Genomic DNA, 25,194 nt, shown 5'->3' with positions numbered 1-25,194 from the left:
GTTATAAACAATGACAACTGCTCAGACAACATCAGGTGTCTGAGAAAGTCAGGAACTGTTTGCTGTGGGTCACTCGCCAAAGAAAACTAACACAGTCATTGTCGGAGAGTACAGAGAGAAAGCTGAAAATAAAACCTTTGATCAAATGAATCGTGTGAGAGGAGTCAGGGGTTGTGCACTGATAGCGTTCCACAGTCAAACAGCCCGCTCTGGAATGTCTGCCTCCAGACATCAGGACAGAACAACAATAGGATCATCTTTGAAGCACCAACTGTCCCCTCAGAGGCACTGAGAGAGAGGTCTGTAATAGCCCAGGGCAGTGGTAACAATGCTCATGGGATATATACAGGAGAGGGAATCCGTCCCCTCCCAGGGTAAAGGGGGAGATGACCGACATCCTGACCATAGAATCACATTGCCGTGTCTAACCCACCCACTCCTCCCCAGTTCCATTTCCCATATCCCTCAGCCTCATCCACAGTCTCCCGAAATCTGTCCATCCCACTCAGTAACCCACAAACTCAGGGAATGTTCTGGAGATCTGGACTCAAACCCTGGCATGGCCATTGGTCCCCCCAACACCCTTCATTAACACCCACCCTCACCCTCCACACCCTTCACTAACACCCACCCTCACCCTCCACACCCTTCACTAATACCCACCCTCACCCTCCACACCCTTCACTAACACCCACCCTCACCCTCCACACCCTTCACTCCCACACACCCTCACCCTCCACAACCTTCACTAACACCCACCCTCACCCCCACACCCTTCACTAACACCCACCCTCACCCTCCACACCCTTCACTAACACCCACCCTCACCCTCCACACCCTTCACTAACACCCACCCTCACCCTCCACACCCTTCACTAACACCCACCCTCACCCTCCACACCCTTCACTCCCACACACCCTCACCCTCCACAACCTTCACTAACACCCACCCTCACCCCCACACCCTTCACTAACACCCACCCTCACCCTCCACACCCTTCACTAACACCCACCCTCACCCTCCACACCCTTCACTAACACCCACCCTCACCCCCACACCCTTCACTAACACCCACCCTCACCCTCCACACCCTTCACTAACACCCACCCTCACCCTCCACACCCTTCACTAACACCCACCCTCACCCCCACACCCTTCACTAACACCCACCCTCACCCTCCACACCCTTCACTAACACCCACCCTCACCCTCCACACCCTTCACTAACACCCACCCTCACCCTCCACACCCTTCACTAACACCCACCCTCACCCCCACACCCTTCACTAACACCCACCCTCACCCCCACACCCTTCACTCCCACACACCCTCACCCTCCACACCCTTCACTAACACCCACCCTCACCCTCCACACCCTTCACTAACACCCACCCTCACCCTCCACACCCTTCACTCACACACACCCTCACCCTCCACACCCTTCACTAACACCCACCCTCACCCCCACACCCTTCACTAACACCCACCCTCACCCTCCACACCCTTCACTAACACCCACCCTCACCCCCACACCCTTCACTAACACCCACCCTCACCCCCCACACCCTTCACTAACACCCACCCTCACCCTCCACACCCTTCACTAACACCCACCCTCACCCCCACACCCTTCACTCCCATCCACCCTCACCCTCCACGCCCTTCACTAACACCCACCCTCACCCCCACACCCTTCACTCCCATCCACCCTCACCCCCCACACCCTTCACTCCCATCCACCCTCACCCTCCACGCCCTTCACTAACACCCACCCTCACCCCCACACCCTTCACTCCCATCCACCCTCACCCTCCACACCCTTCACTCCCATCCACCCTCACCCCCCACACCCTTCACTCCCATCCACCCTCACCCTCCACACCCTTCACTCCCATCCACCCTCATCCCCCACACCCTTCACTCCCACCCACCCTCACCCCCCACACTCTTCACTCCCATCCACCCTCACTCTTCACTCTCACACACCATCATCCACCACACTCTTCACTCCCATCCACCCTCACCCTTCACTCCCACCCCCTCACACCCCCCACACCCTTCACTCCCACCCCTCACCCCCCACACCCTTCACTCCCACACACCATCACCCCCCACACTCTTCACTCCCATCCACCCTCACTCTTCACTCTCACACACCCTCATCCCCCACACACTTCACTCCCATCCACCCTCACCCTTCACTCCCACACACCATCACCCCCCACACCATTCACTCCCATCCACCCTCACCCCCCCACGCTCTTCACTCCCATTCACCCTCACCCCCACACCCTTCACTCCCACCCCCTCACACCCCCCACACCCTTCACTCCCACACACCATCACCCCCACACCCTTCACTCCCATCCACCCTCTCCCATGTCCCTCAGCAGTTCCCATCCCCAGATAACTCTCCAGTAAATACAATTATGAAAGTGTTTAGTCATTTTGCAGCGTAATTTGGGGTAAAGCCTCACTATATTGGCCTTACGGAAATGGTTCGGGGTATATTTTGAAGGTTTTATTGAAACATTTGAGGCCTTTCCAGAGGGCAGTTCAGAGTCAGCCACTTTGCTGTGGGTTTGGAGTCACGTGTGTGCCAGTCCAGGTAAGGATGGTACCCGAAGGGCATTAGTGACCAAATGACCAATGTAAGGTTTGATCTCTGTGTTATTCTGACCGGCACCAATACAGCCCAATAGGATCCAAGTGAGCTCTGGGTGAGGTGGAGAGTTGAAGCCCGTGACGATATGGAACAGCAAAACAGATCAAAACATTTTGCCAGGATTCAGGATAGAATGTTCCTGTTAGTGCGGGAGTGTAGCTTATAGTGGATAGCTAGAAAGATTGAGTCAAGAAAAAGAACATAGAACATAGAACATTCCAGCACAATACAGGCCCTTCGGCCCTCGATGTTGTGCTGACCTGTGGAACCAATCGGAGGCCCATCTAACCTACACTATGCCATTATCATCCATATAGGTAGAAACAAACTCGCTACCACAGCCACATTTGCTTCCTACCTGCCTATCTCCTTTTCCACCTATCCACTCCACCCTCTCCTCCCTGACCTATCACCTTCATCCCCTCCCCCACTCACCCATTGTACTCTGTGCTACTTTCTCCCCACCCCCACCCTCCTCTAGCTTATCTCTCCACCCTTCAGGTTCACTGCCTTTATTCCTGATGAAGGGCTTTTACCCGAAACGTCGATTTCGAAGCTCCTCGGATGCTGCCTGAACTGCTGTGCTCTTCCAGCACCACTATTCCATTCTCATCCATATGCCTATCCAATGACCATTTAAATGCCCTTAAAATTGGTGAGTCTACTATGGTTCCAGGCAGTACATTCTATTCCCCTACCCTTCTCTCAGTAAAGAACCTACCTCTGACATCAATCCTATATCTATCACCCCTCAATTTAAAGCTATAAATTAAAGAAGCATACATCAGATATAGATAGCAGGGATTGAACAAATCCCTCACGGAGCATAAGGGTAGTGGGGGTACTCAAGCGGAAAAACAGGGGCTCAAAAAGGGGACATGAGATAGAATCCAAAGAAATTCTACAAATACATTAAGGACAAAAGGGTAACCAGGGAATAGGGCCCCTTAAAAATTAGCAAGGCGGCCTTTGTGTGGAACTGCAGGAGATGTGGGGGATACTAAATGAATTATTCCCGTCAGTGTTTACTGTGGAGAAGGACACAGAAGCTGGGGAACTTGGGGAAATAAATAGTGAAATCTTGAAAATGTCCAGATTACAGAGGAGGAAGTGCTGGATGTCTTGAAATGCATAAAAGTGGATAAATCCCCAGGTCCTGATCAGGTGTACCCTAGAACACTGTGGGAAGTTAGAGAAGTGATTGCTGGGCCTCTTGCTGAGATATTTGTATCATCGATAGTCACAGGTGAGGTGCTGGAAGACTGGAGGTTGGAAAACGTGGTGCCACTGTTTAAGAAGGGTGGTAAGGACAAGCCAGGGAACTATAGACCAGTGAGCCTGACCTCAGTGGTGGGCAAGTTGTTGGAGGGAATCCCGAGGGACAGGATGTACATGTATTTCAAAAGCAAAGGACTGATCAGGGATAGTCAACATGGCTAAATGTAGGAAATTGTGTCTCACTAACTTGACTGAGTATTTTGAAGAAGATTGATAGGCAGAGTAGAAGATATTCTCTATACGGACTTCAGCAAAGTGTTCAACTAGGTTCTGCGTGATAGACTGGTTAGCAAGGTTAGATCACATGGAATACAGGGAGAGCTAGCCAATTGGACACAAAATTGCCTTGAAGGGAGGACACAGAGGGTGGTGGTGGAGGGTTGTTTTTCAGACTGGAGGCCTGTGACCAGTGGAGTGCCACAAGGATCAGTGCGGGGTCCTCTACTTTTTGTCATTTACATAAATGATTTGGATGTGAGCCTTAGAGTTATGGTTGGTAAATTTGCAAATTACATCAGAATTGGTGGTATAGTGGACAGCGAAGAAGGTTACCTCAGAGTACAACAGGATCTTGATCAGATGGGCCAATGGGGCGAGGAGTGGCAGACAGAGTTTAATTTAGATAAATGTGATGTGCTGCATTTTGGAAAGGCAAACCAGGGCAGGACTTGCACAGTTTATGGTAGGGACCCTGGCAGTATTGCTGATCTATGGGTACAGATGCACAGTTCCTTGAGAGCCACAGGTAGATCGGACAGTGAAGAAGGCATTTTGAATGCTTGCCTCCATTGGTCAGAGCATTGAGTATTGGAGGTGGGAGTTCATGTTGCAGCTGTACGGGACATTGCTTAGGCCACTTTTGGAATATTGCATTCAGTTCTGATCACCTCACTACAGCAAAGACATTGTGAAACTTGAAAGGGTTCAGGAAAGATTTACAAGGATGTTGCCAGGGTTGGAGGGTTTGAGCTACAGGGAGAGGATGAACAGGCTGGGGCTGTTTTCCCTGGAGCGTCAGAGGCTGAGGGGTGACCTTATAGAGGTTTATAAAATCATGAGGGGCATGGATAGGGTAAATAGACAAAATCTTTTCCCTGGTGTGGGGGAGTCCAGAACTAGAGGGCATAGGTTTAGGGTGAGAGGGGAAAGATATAAAAGAGACCGAGGGAGCAACTTTTTCACACAGAGGGTGGTACGTGTATGGAATGAGCTGCCAGAAGAAGTGGTGGAGGCTGGTACAATTGCAACATTTAAAAGGCATTTGGATGGGTATATGAATAGGAAGGGTTTGGAGGAACAAATGGGACTGGATGGTTAGGATATCAGATCGGCATGGATGAGTTGGACCGAAGGGTCTGTTTCTGTGCTGTATAATTCTATGAGTGGAGCAGGACTATTGCAGATCGGTGAACAATCCCCTGTCAGATGCAGTCCCTCAGGTTTGTGAAGGTTATTACAGCTCGGGATGGATACTGGGATAATCCTGAGCCTGTGCTCGGGAGCTGAGGCCACCGAGGGAGCCAGCAGGGCGTGGCCATTCCGCTGCTCGATGGGTGATCATTGTAGGACAGAAGGTAAGGGCAGGGCAGGATGGGAAAAATAATTCACTGACTGATGACCAGCAGCTGCCAACTCAACACTCCCCTCAAACAGAAGCTCAAACTGATCATATCAAACATGGAACAGCCTTCCTGGAGAACCAGGCATCACGGATAAGGTGATCTGAGCATTAGATACTGCAGCAGGCCATTCAGCCCATCTAGCTGATAATCTGTGACAGTATGAACCCAGAAATAACTGTCAGTCTCAGATGACAGAATGCCAAGTGCTCCCCAGCATCTGCAGCCTGTTGCAGCAGAGAGTTCCAGAAATCCACTGCCGTGTCGTGGGAAAACGTGTCTCTAGATTTCAGGATAGTCTGGCCCTGATTTTAAGGCACTGTACACTCTCGGGAATCCTCAATGAGAAGCGAAGCTCAATGCCCACCCCATTGGCTGTTTTATTAATTCAAAGCTGAGTGACAGTGGGGGAGGAGAGGACCAGAAGATAGGGAACGAGGAGAGTCACTCAAGGTTTGACAGCAGATTGAGGAAGTCGGAATCATTTTTCTCAACTTTTCTTTCAAAGACGTGAGTGTCGCTGTATTTTATTGCCCGTCCCTAGTTGCCCCTTGAGAAGGTGGGGGTGAGCTGCCTTCTCTACACTATCGCCTATCAAATACTCCCAGGACAGGGACAGCACGGGGTTGGATACAGAGTAAAGCTTCCTCTGCACTGTCCCCCATCAAACACTCCCAGGACAGGGACAGCACGGGGTTGGATACAGAGTAAAGCTCTCTCTACACTGACCCCCATCAAACACTCCCAGGACAGGGACAGAGTGGGGATAGATACAGAGTAAAGCTCCCTCTACACTGTCCCCATCAAACACTCCCAGGACAGGGACAGCACGGGGTTGGATACAGAGTAAAGCTCTCTCTACACTGACCCCCATCAAACACTCCCAGGACAGGGACAGAGTGGGGATAGATACAGAGTAAAGCTCCCTCTACACTGTCCCCATCAGCCCCCTACTATTGTCTGAGTAAAGAAACCACCTCTGACATCTGTCCTATATCTATCACCCCTCAATTTAAAGCTATGTCCCCTCGTGCTAGCCATCACCATCTGAGGCAAAAGTCTCTCCCTGTCCACCCTATCTAACCCTCTGATTATCTTATATGTCTCTATTAAGTCACCTCTCAACCTTCTTCTCTCTAACAAAAACAGCCTCAAGTCCCTCAGCCTTTCCTCGTAAGACCTTCCCTCCAGACCAGGCAACATCCCAGTAAATCTCCTCTGAACCCTTTCCAAAGCTCCCATTTCCTTCCGAAAATGCGGTGACCATACTCCACGTGCGGCCGTACCAGAGTTTTGTACAGCTGCAGCATGACCTCATGGCTCCGAAAATATCCCTCTACCTATAAAAGTCAACACACCGTATACCTTCTTAACAACCCTGTCAACCTGGGTGGCAACTTTCAGGGATCTATGTACCTGAACACTGGGATCTCTCTGCTCATCTACCCTACCAAGAATCTTACCATTAACCCAGTACTCTGCATTCCTGTTACTCCTTCCAAAGTGAATCACCCCACACTTTTCTGCATTAAACTCCATTTGCCACCTCTCAGCCCAGCTCTGCAGCTTATCTATGTCCCTCAGTAACCTGCAACATCCTTCGGCACTATCCACAACTCCACCGACATTAGTGTCATCTACAAATTTACTAACCCACCCTTCTACACCCTCATCCAGGTCAGTTATAAAAATGACAAACAGCAGTGGCCCCAAAACAGATCCTTGTGGTACCCCACTAGTAACTGAACTCCAGGATGAACATTTCCCATCAACTACCACCCTCTGTCTTCTTTCAGCTGGTCAATTTCTGATCCAAACCACTAAATCACCCTCAATCCCATGCCTCTGTATTTTGTGCAATAGCCTACCATGGGGAACCTTATCAAACACCTTACTGAAATCCATATACACCACATCAACCACTTTACCCTCATCTACCTGTTTGGTCACCTTCTCAAGGATCTCAATAAAGAGTAAACTTGATAAAGTAAAGAGTAAAGCTCCCTCTACACTGGCTGGGACTGCGACAGCACATGAGAAGCTCATTGAGCTTGTTCCTTTGTACAAGTTATCTGATTCGTTCCCCTCCCTTCCCCACAGCTCGGCCAATGCTTCCTTTTCAAGTACTTGTCCAAATTCCCTAAGAAAGTTCTCATTGATTCTCTTTCCACTGCCCTTTAAGGCAGAGGGCTTTGTCACCACAACAAGCTGATGAGGAAATAAACAAAACTCTCGCTCATCTCTCCCTCTGGTCCACATTGTATTCAGCCTCAGCCCAATGACAGAGCCTCCTGAAACAGCACCCTGCCACAGCTTCAATCACATCGAGTCATTCTCTGTCACAGTCTCTGCTGGATGTACAATCTCAGTCTCCGTGTCTCACAATATGTGCAGTCCCTTGTTACTGGGACTATTCCTTCCTCGTTAAGAATTTGTTTCGTTCTCTGTAAGACTGGTGAATATTAAAATGCAAACTGCAGCTCAATGGAACAAGGCGATAGTCTTCCAGAGTGCGGGGATGTGGAGAGAGTGGGGGGAACTGACTTACACAAAGGCCGATATGTACTGCCAGTGAAACTCAGCTTCTTTCTGAAGCTTTCATTCTTGCCATTTCAGTGACAGCTTTAAATAAAAGCTGCTGTTGGCTTGTGGGGGGGGATTGCCGGGCTCAGTGGAATTTAAATTAATTTGGAGAAAGGGCTGTTTGAGCGGCCAAGGACAAACAAAAATAAAACGGACTGATGAATCGGAAGATTGAAGAATGCAGGGGGATGGAGGGCATGTAAATGTCAAACTGCTGATGGTGCCATTCCAGATTCAGTGAGGAGGTTTCCCTGTGTACTGAGTCAGGAGCTGCCCTTTCCCATTTCTCTTCATAATGACTGCAGAAGGGAGAGGCTGCAGGCTGACGCAGGGCAGTGATGAATCCTGTGTGGGGGATAGCAGGGGTTAAACCCAATCACCGTATCCTGCCTGTCACCCTCCAAATGTGCCTCAATGCAGATTCTGGAATTTGAATTCAATCAAAATCTGAATTAAACTGTTAGCCTCATGGTGAGCGCGCAACCGTTATCACCACCTCCAATCAGAGACAACCTAATCATCGCCCCTTAACATTCAATGGGGTTACCATCACTTAACACTCAACTGTCAACATCCTGGGGGTTACCATTGACCAGAGACTCAACTGGACTCACCACATAAACACCAAAGATCCTCAGGCAGCACCTTCCAAACCCACAACCACTTCCATCTAGAAGGACAAGGGCAGCAGATCCATGGGAACACCACCCCCTGCAAGTTCCCCTCCGAGTCCCTCACCATCCTGACTTGGAAATATATCACCGTTCCTTCAGTGTCACTGGGTCAGAATCCTGGAATTCCCTCCCTAAGGGCATTGTGGGTCTACCCACAGCACATGGACTGCAGCGGGTCAAGAAGGCAGCTCACCCCCACCTTCTCAAGGGGCAACTAGGGACGGGGTAATAAAGATTAAAAATCCCATCCATTAATCAAAAATAAAGTAAGAAAATTGTGGAAAACTCATATCATACTTGAAACATTAACACTGTTTCTCTCCCTATAGACACTGCCAGACCTGCTGAGTTTCTCCAGCACACTCTTTACTTGCTTCGCTCATTCAACCACCTATCCTGGGAGTCTCTCTATCGGGATCCGTATCCCAGGGGAGTCTCTCTATCGGGATCCCTATCCCAGTGGGAGTCTCTCTATTGGGATCCTTATCCCGGGAGTCTCTCTATCGGGATCCCTATCCTGGGAGTCTCTCTATCGGGATCCTTATCCCAGGGAGTCTCTCTATCGGGATCCCTATCCCAGAGGGAGTCTCTCTATCGGGATCCCTATCCTGTGGGAGTCTCTCTATCAGGATCCCTATCCCAGAGAGAGTCTCTCTATCGGGATCCCTATCCCGTGGGAGTCTCTCTATCGGGATCCCTATCCCAGAGGGAGTCTCTCTATCGGGATCCCTATCCCAGGGAAGTCTCTCTATCGGGATCCTTATCCCAGGGAGTCTCTCTATCGGGATCCCTATCCCAGAGGCAGGCTCTCTATCGGGATCCCTACCCCGGGGAAGTCTCTCTAACGGGATTGCTATCCCAGAGGCAGGCTCTCTATTGGGATCCCTATCCCAGTGAGTCTCTCAATTGGGATTCCTATCCCAGAGGGTGTGCCCATCCAGTTCCCTCTCTAAGTTTTCCTGTTCTGCAGGAATCTCGGTGAGAACCATGCAGACAGTTTGTTGTCCTCAGGAATGGCATGGTTTCTCCCACACAAGCTGTCTGAGAGCGCCACATGGAGGGCTCACCAGGAGGTGGGCAAATGATAAACACAACATGCATTCGGAGAGGTCCATCATCACAGCAGGAAACAGAGGAGCATGCAAAAATAAAAACTGGGAAAGCAGGAACAAACCAGAAAAGGTGTGAGATCTCTGACGCTGGAAAGATGGAGAAAGGTTGATGCTGTGACTAATTCCCCGGATTCGAGCGTTGTATTCTGGAGGGAAGGAATGAAAGGGAGAAGTTGCATGATGGAGAGCTGAGAAGGGGTAGACATGTGAAGCACATGGAGAAAAAGCAATGAAAATGGAAGGTACATGCAAACAGATCAGGGTCAGTACATCGGCTCCCTCAGTATCCTCTCTCACACAATTACTACTGTCTCTCAGTCCTCTCTCTCTCTCTCAGTCTGTCTGTCTGTCCCTCTCAGGGAGATATCTGTGCACTGACTGGTGTCTCTCAGTCCCCCCCTTTCTCTCTCAGGGAGATATCTGTACACTGACTGGTGTCTCTCAGTCCCCTACCTATCGCTCAGTGAGATATCAGTGCACTGACTGGTGTCTCTCTGTCCCCTCTCTCTTTCTCAGGGAGATATCTGTACACTGACTGGTGTCTTTCAGTCCCCTATCTCTCTCTCAGGGAGATATCTGTACACTGACTGGTGTCTCTCAGTCCCCTCTCTCTCTCTCTCTCTCAGGGAGATATCTGTACACTGACTGGTGTCTCTCAGTTCCCCCTCTCTCTCAGGGAGATATCTGTACACTGACTGGTGTCTCTCAGTTCCCCCTCTCTCTCAGGGAGATATCTGTACACTGACTGGTGTCTCTCAGTCCCCTCTCTCTCTCTCTCTCTCAGGGAGATATCTGTACACTGACTTGTGTCTCTCAGTCCCCTCTCTCTCAGGGAGATATCTGTACACTGACTGGTGTCTCTCAGTCCTCTCTCTCTCAGGGACATATCTGTACACTGACTGGTGTCTCTCAGCCCCCTCTCTCTCTCTCAGGGAGATATCTGTCCACTGACTGGTGTCTTTCAGTCCCCTATCTCTCTCTCAGGGAGATATCTGTGCACTGACTGGTGTCTCTCAGTCCCCTCTCTCTCTCTCTCTCTCTCTCTCTCTCTCTCTCTCTCTCAGGGAGATATCTGTACACTGACTGGTGTCTCTCAGTCCCCTCTCTCTCTCTCAGGGAGATATCTGTACACTGACTGGTGTCTCTCAGTCCCCTCTCTCTCAGGGAGATATCTGTACACTGACTGGTGTCTCTCAGTCCCCTCTCTCTCAGGGAGATATCTGTACACTGACTGGTGTCTCTCAGTCCTCTCTCTCTCAGGGAGATATCTGTACACTGACTGGTGTCTCTCAGTCCCCTCTCTCTCTCTCAGGGAGATATCTGTACACTGACTTGTGGGTCTCAGTCCCCTCTCTCTTTCTCAGGGAGATATCTGTACACTGACTGGTGTCTTTCAGTCCCCTATCTCTCTCTCAGGGAGATATCTGTGCACTGACTGGTGTCTCTCAGTCCCCTCTCTCTCTCTCAGGGAGATATCTGTACACTGACTGGTGTCTCTCAGTCCCCTCTCTCTCTCTCTCTCTCTCTCTCTCTCTCTCAGGGAGATATCTGTACACTGACTGGTGTCTCTCAGTCCCCTCTCTCTCTCTCAGGGAGATATCTGTACACTGACTGGTGTCTCTCAGTCCCCCCTCTCTCTCTCAGGGAGATATCTGTACACTGACGGGTGTCTCTCAGTCCCCCCTCTCTCTCTCAGGGAGATATCTGTTCACTGACTGGTGTCTCTCAGTCCCCTCTCTCTCTCAGGGAGATATCTGTACACTGACTGGTGTCTCTCAGTCTCCCCTCTCTCTCTCTCAGGGAGATATCTGTACACTGACTGGTGTCTCTCAGTCCCCCCTCTCTCTCTCTCAGGGAGATATCTGTACACTGACTGGTGTCTCTCAGTCCTCTCTCTCTCTCTCAGGGAGATATCTGTACACTGACTGGTGTCTCTCAGTCCCCTCTCTCTCTCTCTCTCTCTCAGGGAGATATCTGTACACTGACTGGTGTCTCTCAGTTCCCCCTCTCTCTCAGGGAGATATCTGTACACTGACTGGTGTCTCTCAGTCCCCTCTCTCTCTCTCTCTCAGGGAGATATCTGTACACTGACTGGTGTCTCTCAGTTCCCCCTCTCTCTCAGGGAGATATCTGTACACTGACTGGTGTCTCTCAGTCTCCTCTCTCTCAGGGAGATATCTGTACACTGACTGGTGTCTCTCAGTTCCCCCTCTCTCTCAGGGAGATATCTGTACACTGACTGGTGTCTTTCAGTCCCCTATCTCTCTCTCAGGGAGATATCTGTGCACTGACTGGTGTCTCTCAGACCCCTCTCTCTCTCTCTCTCTCTCTCAGGGAGATATCTGTGCACTGACTGGTGTCTCTCAGTCCCCTATCTCTCTCTCGGGGAGATATCTGTACACTGACTGGTGTCTCTCAGTCCTCTCTCTCTCTTAGGGAGATATCAGTGCACTGACTGGTGTCTCTCAGTCCCCTCTCTCTCTCAGGGAGATATCTGTGCACTGACTGGTGTCTCTCAGTCCCCTCTCTCTCTCAGGGAGATATCTGTACACTGACTGGTGTCTTTCAGTCTCCTCTCTCTCTCTCTCTCAGGAAGATATCTGTGCACTGACTGGTGTCTCTCAGTCCCCTCTCTCTCTCAGGGAGATATCTGTGCACTGACTGGTGTCTCTCAGTCCCCTCTCTCTCTCAGGGAGATATCTGTACACTGACTGGTGTCTTTCAGTCTCCTCTCTCTCTCTCTCTCAGGAAGATATCTGTGCACTGACTGGTGTCTCTCGGTCCCCTCTCTCTCTCTGTCTCAGGGAGATATCTGTACACTGACTGGTGTCTCTCAGTCCCCTCTCTCTCAGGGTGATATCTGTGCACTGACTGGTGTCTCTCAGTCCTCTCTCTCTCTTAGGGAGATATCTGTGCACTGACTGGTGTCTCTCAGTCCCCTTTTTCTCTCGCTCGGGGAGATATCTGTGCACTGACTGGTGTCTCTCAGTCCTCTCTCTCTCTTAGGGAGATATCTGTGCACTGACTGGTGTCTCTCAGTCCCCTCTCTCTCTCAGGGAGATATCAGTGCACTGACTGGTGTCTCTCAGTCCTCTCTCTCTCTTAGGGAGATATCTGTGCACTGACTGGTGTCTCTCAGTCCCCTCTCTCTCTCTCAGGGAGATATCTGTGCACTGACTTGTGTCTCTCAGTCCCCTCTCTCTTTCTCAGGGAGATATCTGTACACTGACTGGTGTCTTTCAGTCCCCTATCTCTCTCTCAGGGAGATATCTGTACACTGACTGGTGTCTCTCAGTCCCATCTCTCTCTCAGGGAGATATCTGTGCACTGACTGGTGTCTCTCAGTCCCCTCTCTCTCTCTCAGGGAGATATCAGTGCACTGACTGGTGTCTCTCAGTCCTCTCTCTCTCTCAGGGAGATATCTGTGCACTGACTGGTGTCTCTCAGTCCCCTTTTTCTCTCTCTCGGGGAGATATCTGTGCACTGACTGGTGTCTCTCAGTCCTCTCTCTCTCTTAGGGAGATATCTGTGCACTGACTGGTGTCTCTCAGTCCCCTCTCTCTCTCAGGGAGATATCAGTGCACTGACTGGTGTCTCTCAGTCCTCTCTCTCTCTTAGTGAGATATCTGTGCACTGACTGGTGTCTCTCAGTCCCCTCTCTCTCTCAGGGAGATATCTGTACACTGACTGGTGTCTCTCAGTCCCCTCTCTCTCTCAGGGAGATATCTGTGCACTGACTGGTGTCTCTCAGTCCCCTATCTCTCTCTCGGGGAGATATCTGTGCACTGACTGGTGTCTCTCAGTCCCCTCTCTCTCTCAGGGAGATATCTGTGCACTGACTGGTGTCTCTCAGTCCCCTCTCTCTCTCAGGGAGATATCTGTACACTGACTGGTGTCTCTCAGTCCCCTCTCTCTCTCAGGGAGATATCTGTACACTGAGTGGTGTCTCTCAGTCCTCTCTCTCTCTTAGGGAGATATCTGTGCACTGACTGGTGTCTCTCAGTCCCCTTTTTCTCTCTCTCGGGGAGATATCTGTGCACTGACTGGTGTCTCTCAGTCCTCTCTCTCTCTTAGGGAGATATCTGTGCACTGACTGGTGTCTCTCAGTCCCCTCTCTCTCTCAGGGAGATATCAGTGCACTGATTGGTGTCTCTCAGTCCTCTCTCTCTCTTAGGGAGATATCTGTGCACTGACTGGTGTCTCTCAGTCCCCCCTCTCTCTCAGGGAGATATCTGTACACTGACTGGTGTCTCTCAGTCCCATCTCTCTCTCAGGGAGATATCTGTGCACTGACTGGTGTCTCTCAGTCCCCTCTCTCTCTCAGGGAGATATCAGTGCACTGATTGGTGTCTCTCAGTCCTCTCTCTCTCTTAGGGAGATATCTGTGCACTGACTGGTGTCTCTCAGTCCCCCCTCTCTCTCAGGGAGATATCTGTACACTGACTGGTGTCTCTCAGTCCCATCTCTCTCTCAGGGAGATATCTGTGCACTGACTGGTGTCTCTCAGTCCCCTCTCTCTCTCTCAGGGAGATATCTGTGCACTGACTGGTGTCTCTCAGTCCCCTTTTTCTCTCTCTCGGGGAGATATCTGTGCACTGACTGGTGTCTCTCAGTCCTCTCTCTCTCTTAGGGAGATATCTGTGCACTGACTAGTGTCTCTCAGTCCCCTCTCTCTCTCAGGGAGATATCAGTGCACTGACTGGTGTCTCTCAGTCCTCTCTCTCTCTTAGGGAGATATCTGTGCACTGACTGGTGTCTCTCAGTCCCCTCTCTCTCTCAGGGAGATATCTGTACACTGACTGGTGTCTCTCAGTCCCCTCTCTCTCTCAGGGAGATATCTGTGCACTGACTGGTGTCTCTCAGTCCCCTATCTCTCTCTCGGGGAGATATCTGTGCACTGACTGGTGTCTCTCAGTCCCCTCTCTCTCTCAGGGAGATATCTGTACACTGACTGGTGTCTCTCAGTCCCCTCTCTCTCTCAGGGAGATATCTGTACACTGACTGGTGTCTCTCAGTCCCCTCTCTCTCTCTCAGGGAGATATCTGTACACTGACTGGTGTCTCTCAGTCCCCTCTCTCTCTCAGGGAGATATCTGTACACTGACTGGTGTCTCTCAGTCCTCTCTCTCTCTCGGGGAGATATCTGTGCAGTGTCTGATGTCTCTCACTATTTGACCTCCCACAGCTGGTCGGATGTAGCACCGATATTAAAAATTTAATGGAAAATGGTGAACCGCAGAAATGTGAAGAGAGCGAAGTTAGAAAAAAGATGATTTCAGCATCGAAGCGAGAGGAGTGGGTGTGGGAACACGATTCCGAGGAACAGGAAGAGGCCCTTAACTCCATTGGACTAACACACCATTCAGTTAGATCACCTTCCAGTGTAACGGAACTCCAGTGCACACCTTTCTCAGGTCTCTGTATACCTTTGGCGAACAAATCTAACCTTAAAATTAAAATGATAAATTGATCACAGGGGCAAGGAGAGGGTAAGGTGAGGGTTGGAGGGATGCGTGAGGGCGCAAGAGAGAATCAGAGAGTGAATGGAAAAGTAGGGAGGTGTAGGTGGTTAGAGGGAGGGGTGAGAGGAGTCGAGGGAGTGGTGTGGTGTGAGGGGGAGATGACAGGAAGGTCCAAGAGGAGGGAAGGGCAGAGGGAAATATTAGGTTGGCAGGAGAATGATGAAGTGAAATCAGCAGAAGGTAATAATTGGGATAAGGACAGTGAATGTACACTCTACTCTTTGCATTCGGACAACACAACCATCAGTGGGAAGGTACGTGATGAGACTGTCATGCAGGGCCTGCAGAGGGATACAGACGGGTGAAGCGAGTAGACAACAACTCAGCGGATGGAATTCAATCTGAGAAAATGTCAGGTTACACACTTGGGCAGGAAGAACAGAGGGGCTGAGTATTATTTTCAGTTCAGAAAGCAGTAACACAAAGGATTTGGGAGTTTCTGTCCATGATTCACAATACGCTGCTACCCAAATTCAGTGGGAAATAGGTAAGACAAATGGAACCCTGGTCTTTATTCCAAAGGGGATGGAGAATAAAAGTCAGGAGGTTTTGCTAAAACTATACAAGGCCACAGTGAGACCCCAGCTGGAATACTGTGAAGAGTTTGGGGCCCCCCTTATCTAAGGAAAGGCTGACATTGGGGGCAGTCCCGATCCCGGGGATGGAGGGACTGTTTCATGAGGAGAGGGTGAGTAGGTTGGGCCTGTACTCAATGGGGGTTAGAAAAATGAGAGGTGACCTTATTGAAACATACAAGATTCTGAGGGGCCTTGAGATGGGGGATGTGGAGAGGCTGTTTCCCCGTGTGGGAGAGTCTAGGGCCAGAGGGGCATCATCTCAGAGTAAGGGGTCACCCCATTGAAGACAGAGATGGGGAGGAATTTCCTCTCTCACAGGGGAGTGAACCTGTGGAACCCTTTCCCACAGAGAGCTGTCGAGGCTGGGTCATTCAGGATATTCAAGGCTGAGAGAGACAGATATTTAATCAGGAAGGGAATGGTGGGTTAGGGGAAAAGGCAGGAAAGTGGGGTTGAGGATGATCAGATCAGCCATGACCTCAGTGAATGGCAGAGCAGACTCGATGGGCTGAATGGCCTACCCCTGCTCCTACATCTCATGCTGTTAAATTCCCCTTTGAAAATGCCATGCCCATATACTCCCGATTTAAGTACAAAGCTATCAAAGAGCAGCTGAATATATAACCTGACACAGGTGAAACTGCGTGGACACCACACCCGAATGAAATCCCGAAATACTCCATCTCCATCGAGTTAGTATTTGGGCGAGTTGGATTGTCTTCAACACTTTCCTGTCAGTCGCATCTGATCAGCTGAGTGAGCTGTCCAGACGCTGTACTGAGTCAATGCCCAATAGACACTCCAGACCCTCACAAGTGAGCCTGGACTGTGAGGCCCAACAGCTATCAGACTGCAGGGGCATCACATCTGTACCTCATTCCGCCCTCCTGAGCAATAATCAGGGCACACTTACATTCCTGGTTATTCAAGTATTGTTGTCTCCATCAGACTGATTGAACCAGGTGGAATGGTCCCACCCTGCTCCACCCTCTCACAATCCCACTCACCCATCCTCCCAAAGTCCTACCTGACCTGCCCCCATTCTCCACACTCCCATCTATTTACCTTCCTCCAAGAACCCTCAGTCCCCACTTTTCTCCTATTTCCCTCAATCTAACGCTGTCCTGGGCGGCCCAGTGACTCAGTGGTTAGCACTGCTGCCTCACAGCGTCAGGGACCTGGGTTCAATTCCCACCTCGGGTGACTGTGTGTGTGTGGAGTTTGCACATTCTCCCCGAGTCTGCGTGGGTTCCCTCCGGGTGCTCTGGTTTCCTCCCACAGTCCAAAGATGTGCAGGTTAGCATGGATCGGTCATGGGAAATTACCAGTAGTGCCCAGGAATGTGCAGATTAGGTGGGATAGCCATAGGAAAAGCAGAGATATAGGGTAGAGGGTTATGTCTGAGTGGGATACTTTTAAGAGGATTGGTGTGGAATTGATGGGCTGAATGGCCTGCTTCTACATGGTAGGGTTTCTATGATTGATGCTTCAATCCCACCTGACCGATTCCCTGCTGCCCACCCTCCCTGAGGTGGTTATGCCATCAGTATGATCTCTCACACAGACTCCCACGCTCACATCCTCACTTTGTTCCCTGAGATCGGAAGCAAGTCCCCACATTTGGAGTATTGTGCGTAGTTTTGGGCCCCGTATCTCAGGAAGGATGTACTGGCCCTGGAGCGGGTTCAGAGGAGGTTCACGAGAATGGTCCCAGGAATGAAAGGCTTAACATATCAGGAATGTTTGAGGATTCGGGGTCCAGACTCGATGGAGTTTAGAAGGATGAGGGGGGACCTAGTTAAAACATACAGAATACTGAATGGCCTGGTCAGAGTGGATGTTGGGTAGAAGCTTCCTTCGTTGGGAGAGACTAGGGCCCGAGCCTTAGAGTAAAGGGAAGACCTTTCAGAACGGAGATAAGGAGAAACACTTTCACCCAGAGAGTGGGGGGTCGATGGAATTCACTGCCAAAGGGGGTTGTGGAGGCCAGGTCACTGAGTATAATTTAAGACTGACCCAGATAGGTTCCTGAGTATCAAGGGGATCAAGGGTTAGGGGGAGGAAGTGGAAGAATGGAGGTGAGAATCTTATCAGCCAGGATTGAACGGCTGAGCAGACATGATGGGCTGAATGGCCTGATTTCTGCTCCTCTGTCTTATGGTCTTCTTAGCTTGGATTCCAGACTTTGTTCCATTCCAGATTCCACCTGAATGTGTGCAGCAGAGAACCTCCACAGAATTTCCCACTTGTCAGAGAATGATCAGGATCCTGTTCTGGAGAGACAGCGATCCCATTGGGAAGCCGTCAGGAAAGAGATGAGGAGGGGGCTACATAACATCGGGAAATTAGGAGGAGCTCCTGAGAATGTGTCACTTTTAAAAAAGATTCCACTTTCAATTTCCTGAATCTCTCGGTTACGATCGGATGGTTTCACTGAGGGATCGGGTTAATTTGTTTTACGGCAACTTGGCCCCTGGTGGTGTGGCCTATACGAGACAGCCCTTCCCCCACTCCCTCCCTCCCCCTCCCCCACAGCCTCCCCCTCCCCCACACTCTCCCCCATTGCCCCCTCTCCCACGCTGCCTCCCCCTCCCTCTCGCCACCGCCCCCTCCCTCCCCCTCCTCCACTGCCTCCCCTCGCCCACAGCCCCCCCACTCCCTCCCCCTCCCCACCCCTCCCCCACTCCCTGCCGCACAGCCTCACCCGCCCCTAATCTGTCCACTTCCCCCACTCCGTCCCCCTCCCCCATTGCCGCATCCCCCACTGCCCCCCCACCCCCTCCCCCACTGCCCCCCCACCCCCTCCCCCACTCCCTCCCCCATCCCCTCCCCCACACCCTCCCCCTCCCCCTCTCCCCCCACTGCCTCCCTCCTATTTCTGCCATACCCTTGCCTTCTCCATTCGATGTTGCCCATCCCAGGCCCCTGGGCACTTCCCTGATGCCCTGCCTGGAGAAATGAGGGGGTTTCTTGCCAATTCTTACCTGCCACCCGCTGAGCCACCAGTCCCTCCAAGTTATAATGTTCTTCCTCGGGCATCCTGGTGATGCCATCAAAGCTGGCAGATTTGACGGGAGCCTGTGCCACAGTGTAGGATGGGAACGTGGCTCCACTGTAGGGGGTGAATGGTGGATCCAGAGAGGATGACTTGGCGCTGAGACCTCGTCTGTAACTTGTGGCTGTGGTGTCAGCTGGCTGCGCCAACTGGCTGAGATGGCCATAGTTTGGGTAATAGGCACTGCCAGGGATAGACTGGTGTTCCTGAGGCGGATAGGCACTCTGTAGGCCATTGTCCACGTGTCTCTGATCTTGTCCCGGTGAGCTCTGGTGGGTGAGATCAGTGGTGCGTGCCAATGGTTGACTTGGCGTAGACAGGTTGGCAGACACAGTGGACGTCTGGGCGCTGTCTGGGACGTTGGCCTGAGGGGTGGGCTCACTCTGAAACCTTTTGGCCTGAGACAAGGAAGGATCGAGGTCCAGCATGAGGATGTTGAGGGCCTCGATGGACTGTTCAATCTCCTGCTGGGAGGCCATCCTTGGGAACGCCGGGATGTTGTGGCTTTGCAGCGTGGGTTCGGAGCTGCTGTGCTGTGGGCTCTGAGTTCTCAGAGTGCTGCCGCTGGGTCCCTCCGGCAGCCCGTTGGCCTGTGGGTGCAACAGTGACCAGCTGCCCTGCTGCTGCCAACTACTCAAGCCTCTCTGAACGGCATCTCTGCTGCTGGTACTTCGCGCCGGTGTCTGGGGCACCGGCTCATGCCTGGAGCTATCCGGTGTGCTGAATGACTGTGAGCGATACATGGCGTTCGGGCCAGTAGGGTAGGACTGTTGGACAATGGCTGTCTGAGGCTGTTGGATGCAGCTTGGCATGGTGTAAGTGACGGGCTGGGGGCTGGAGATGACAGGGACCAAGTGAGCCCGTGGAGCTGGGGCTTGTCCAGTCTGCGTCAGGCTGTTGCTTCTCGGGATGTTTTTGGTGTAACCAGGTTCCGCCGACTCTGGGTCACTGTAGCCCCCTCGCTGGGGTTTGTTGGTGTAACCCAATGGCGGCCCATTGGGCACAAGCCCGGTCTGGTCCATGGGAGGAGACTCGCGGTAGTTCGCTTCTCCTGCTGCTGAGGGGTAGGCACCCTCAAAGGACGAGAGGGTCCCCACGCTGTCAACGCTGTTCAGGTCATGGTTGGGCAAGTCGTCATCGAGAATGTCAGTCTCCCGCTCAGCGTTGGCCAATGGCAGGTCGCCGTTGACGTGGACCTGGGCAGGGACCAGCACGTGGTGCGCTCCGGCCGAGACGGTGAGCCCAGCTGCCCGGGTGTGCATGGGCGCCTCACTGTCCAGGCCGAACCCGCTGAGTAAACGGTCAAGTTCCCTCCTCTCCTCAGGTGAGATGCCTTGGGTACTGGCGGGCGGTGGCTCGTCGGTCTTGTCGGTTTTGGTGGAGGCGGTGGAATTGCCCGAGTCACTGCTCACCGAGAGGGTGTGCTCGATGTGATTGGGCACTCCGGGTAAGGGAATACCGTTGGCAGTGACCGGATTGGCCGTCCCATCGGTCAAATCCTTCTTCTTTACTTTGGCGTACAGACTCCCATCCAAAGGGCCCTGGGTGTGCACCACATCTACAAGAAACCACAATGGAAACCCATCAAACTGCCATCGGATTAACAACCAGACCCTCTCTGCTCACGGTGCCCTCCAAGTGTTACAGACCAGGGCTCAAACAAGAAATATGAGGGTAAAAACACAGAGAGACAATACAGGCCTCAATGGTCCAACTCCAGGGGGATACAGGAGCAGAGAGACCTCAGGGTTCACGTACATGATCCTCTGAAGGTGGCTGGGCAAGGTGGAACAGTTACTCAGAAATCTTATAGGATCCTTGGGTTTATTAATAGAGGCACAGAATATAGAAGAAAGGAAGTGATGCTCCACCTCTACACATCATTGGTCAGGCCACATTTGGAGCATCATGTTCAGATCTGGGCACCTTATTTAAGGAAGGATATTAAAGTCCTGGAGAGAGTTCAAAGGGGATTTCCTGGAATGATCCCAGGAATAAGGGATTTTCGATACAGGGAAAGATCAGAGAGATTGGGCTTATTCCCCTTGGGACAGAGAAGGTTAAGAGGTGACCTCACTGAGGTGTTCAAAATGATGAACCGTATTGACAGGGTAAAGAGGGATATTCTGGTTCCACTGGTTGGTATGTCAGTAACTAGAGCAGTCACAATTTTAAGATTGTCAGTGAAAGAGTTCGGAGTGAGATGGGGAGAAACTCTGTTACTCAGAGAGTGGTTAGGATTTGGAATGTGCTATCTGGGAGAGGGGGGGAGGGGGATTCCATAGGAGGTTTCAGAAGAGAGCTGGGAATGTGTTTGAAAGGGATGAGGTGAGAGGGTTACGGAGATTGGCAAAAGTGAGGGCTGCAGATGCTGGAAATCAGAGTCCAGATTAGAAAAGGTGTTGGAAAAGCACAGCAGGTCAGGCAGCATCCGAGGAGCAGGAAAATCAACGCTTCAGGAAAAAGTCCTTCATCAGGAATCTACAGAGATAGGGCTGGAGAGTGGGACTGGCTGGGTAGCTCTTTCAGGAGCTGGTACAGACACGATGGGGTGAATGGACTCCTTCTGTGTCTCTATGATTCTCTTAGAACTGAGCCAGAAGTCACATGACACCAGGTTATAGTCCAACAGGTTTATTTGAAATCACAAGCTTTCAGAGCACTTAGTGTTGTGTGACTTTTGACCTTGTCCATCTCAGTCCAACACCAGCACCTCTTTTTCAAATATAAGAACTCATCTGCTCTTCAAAATAGTGTTCCCCAAGGACACAATAGCATCTCTGACAGCATAGCATTCCCTCAGCCCTGCTCTGGTAAGAGGTAGTCTGGATTACATACTCATATCTCTGGAGTAGACCTTGAACCCATGACCTTCTAACTGGGTGGGGAGTGAGGAAGAGCTGAGTGATACACAAATGCAATGAGTCAGAATTTGCTCTGAAGCTGTGTGTGAAATAACACACTGTTACCAATGAACAGATCATCCAGTAACTCCTGCTGAAGAAGAGATTCATCATGAAATGTCTGAAGTTTCTGGACAAAATGTGCTGCTCCAATGTTCACTTTGTGAAAATAAATAGAGAGTAATCTCTGTATCTGTGGGTCTGGTTTCCACAGTGTCAGTTACCCACAGTTTACCACAGACCAAACATTTTACAGGGACATTCCGGAACCAGGCACCAGGTCGGGGGGGAGGGGGAATCTGGGAAGGTCAATTTCCCATTGAAATGAATGAGTTCGCGATTATCTGCAGTTTCAGGTTTCTGCGGTGGGTCTTAGAACGCATCCCCCATGGGTACAGGGGGGACTACTGGACCGTAAACAAGCCTGTAACCCAAACCTCCTCAATAAAAACAAAAAGTGCTGGAGAAACTCTGCAGGTCTGGCAGCATTTGTGGAGAGAAAGCAGAGATAATGTTCTGGATCTAATCTGACTCCTCTTCAGAACCGAAGACTGAAGTGTGAAATCTGGTTTGGCAGAAAGGTCGCTACACTCAAAACAGTAACTCTCTCTCTCTCTTGCTCTCTCCAGAGATGCTGCCAGACCTGCTGAGTTTTTCCAGCACTTTCTGTTTCTGTTTCAGGATCCACATTTCTTTGTTTGATTCAAACCCCTTTTTAGATACGAATAGCTATAAATTACAAGATCAAGTTGACTGTGGTCAATTTAATTCTTGGACTCGCCTCTTCAGTTGGAGTTAATATTGAGGGTTAATCACTTTCTCTATTACAGAAAATGAACAATTAACAGAATCAATTCCTTCAGGTATTGAAATAGTTGGTAAGGTTTTAAAAGTGGCAAAGTTAATTAAATAAAATGCATTTTTCCTTTGTCATCTTTTCCTTTCTCATTTACTCCAAATAGTCTTTCCCTCTTTTGATTTCTTCCTTTCCTGATTTTATTCTAATCCACCCAGTCATTCCTCCCTTTTCCACTTTTAGAATCCCTACAGTGTGGAAGCAGGCCATTCAGCCCATCAAGTCCACCCAGACCCATCCCCACTACCCCACAGCCCTGCATTTCCCATGGCTAATCTACTTAACCTATACATCTTCGAATTGTGGGAGGAAACCGGAGCACCCGGGGGAAACCCACGCAGACTCGGGGAGAAGGTGCAGACTCCACACAGACAGTCGCCTGAGGGTGGGGTACCTGGCGCTGTGCTAACTGCTGAGCCACCCAGTAATAACTCCAGGAGACCACATCCTTCAGTAAGGTCCCAAATGTTCCATTGCCCCTGCTGAATTGTCCCACTTTGTGGGATTTTTCTTTATTTGTTAATGGTACATGGGCATCACTGGGTAGAATAACATTTACTCTCCATCCTGAGTTGTCTTGTAAAAGCTGGTAATTGTCAAGCAACATTCATGCCACACAAACACCAGGCTACAACCATCACCAAGAAGAGACAATGTCCACTTGACATTCAATGGCGTTACCATCACTGAATCCCTCATTAGCAGGTCAGAGACTGGGAATACTGCGGAGAGTAACTCCCCTCCTGACTCCCCAAAGTCTGTCCACCATCTCCAAGGCCCAAGTCCGGAGTGTGATGGAATACTCCCCACTTGCCCTGGATGGGGGCAGCTCCAACAACACTCAAGAAACTCAACACCTACAAGATGCACTGCAGAAACTCACCAAAGATCCTCATACAGCAATTTTCAAACCCACAACCACTTCAATGTAGGAGGACAAGGGCAGCAGATCCATGGGAACACCACCCCCTGCAAGTTCCCCTCCAAGCCCCTCACCATCCTGACTTGGAAATATATCACCGTTCCTTCAGTGTCACTGGGTCAGAATCCTGGAATTCCCTCCCTAAGGGCATTGTGGGTCTACCCACAGCCAATGACACCCACATCCTGTGAACAAAGACTTAAAAATCTTGCAGGTGGACAAAAAGAAATTTTGAGCATGAATTTTGGAAGGAAACTTCTAATGGACAGGCCACTTTGACAGCTCTGCCTCGTCAAGTGAGGTACATTGCTGTCAGCCTGCAGTCAGTATATAAAGGGTTACACACTGCACACAAACCCACTCTCAGCCTGTCTCCTGGCTAAGAGTAAGAACGCAACAGGATTCTACTTTGTTCATGTCTCTGTCCACCAGCCAGAAATGAATTCCACTCACAACCCCTGCACCTCAGTAATGTGTAACGGAAAGCAAGGTGCACTCCCATCTGTGTTAATGTGCCTGATTATCATCAGCCCTGTCACGAAAATCAAACGTGTCTGACCCTCTCAGATCCTTGCAAACCTCGGTTAAATCTCACACGTCAACACCACACTCACCCCCGGGGCTGAAGCTGAGCTGAGGAGGGCGAAGCCTCCGAAAGCATCTGAAAAGCCTACCTTGCGAATGCTGTCTATCACCTCAAAGCAGAAAGACTCTCTGTCCGTGTAAACGTTGACTGTGCCGGAAAGGGAGGCAGAATTCAAAATCCACACCAGAGATAAAGCGAGGGTAGAACTTAAAGAGAGAGAGAGAGAGAGAGAGAGAGAGCTATTCCTGCAGTCACTGTGCGTGAGTGGGAAGTGTTCTGCAGATGACTGTTCTATAAATTCAACCTCCACCTGGTATACACTTATCAACTCTGAGCTGTGTGCTTGTGAGTGACATCAGCTCCCAGGGAGCAAGCCCTGAACCAGTCCAGAGAAACACAACAGACTCAGGAAAAATCATTCTTTTTCCAACCTCCACAAGACAGACCTCAGGCATGGAGAGATCCCAACTATCGGCAGACGGGAATTTTCCAGCTGTCCGCTCCACAGGAAGAGCAAAGTTAGATACTTTTTTTTCTCTCTGAAGTGAAACCTTTTTTTGAAGACACTGGTCATGATTCAGAGCTCTGGAATTTTATCGAAGGAAATAGAAGCTGGATCACTGAAAACACAATGTCCCAGCCCCAGATCTCACCAACAACCCTGTGTAACGAGACACACTGACAACAGACAGTTCACTGGCTCCCTGCACACTCACTGCCAGAGCCTATGTTATAGGTACAAGCCCCCAAGAGGTGTTTTGGCACAGAAACAGGAACGAAAGTGCACTGGCCACATTTATTTCATTATTCATTTATGTAGACACTGGAATTTATTATCCAG

The 25,194-nt window shown here is 50.6% G+C and overlaps 1 protein-coding gene across 1 annotated transcript in view; it reads right to left on the bottom strand.

Moving 5' to 3' along the window:
• tns1b (tensin 1b) overlaps positions 1-25,194 on the bottom strand; it is an 833,038-nt gene that overhangs the window by 88,099 nt on the left and 719,745 nt on the right. Inside the window, 2 exon segments of the mRNA XM_072578355.1 lie at positions 9,888-10,078; positions 19,016-20,644. Of these exon segments, the coding sequence (XP_072434456.1) occupies positions 9,888-10,078; positions 19,016-20,644 (1,820 nt within the window).

The sequence above is a fragment of the Chiloscyllium punctatum genome, chromosome 10, assembly GCF_047496795.1.
Source record: "Chiloscyllium punctatum isolate Juve2018m chromosome 10, sChiPun1.3, whole genome shotgun sequence".
NCBI classification, from domain to species: domain Eukaryota; kingdom Metazoa; phylum Chordata; class Chondrichthyes; order Orectolobiformes; family Hemiscylliidae; genus Chiloscyllium; species Chiloscyllium punctatum.
The sequence above is the reverse complement of the archived record's forward strand: the minus strand, read 5'-3'. Positions and strand labels throughout refer to the sequence as shown.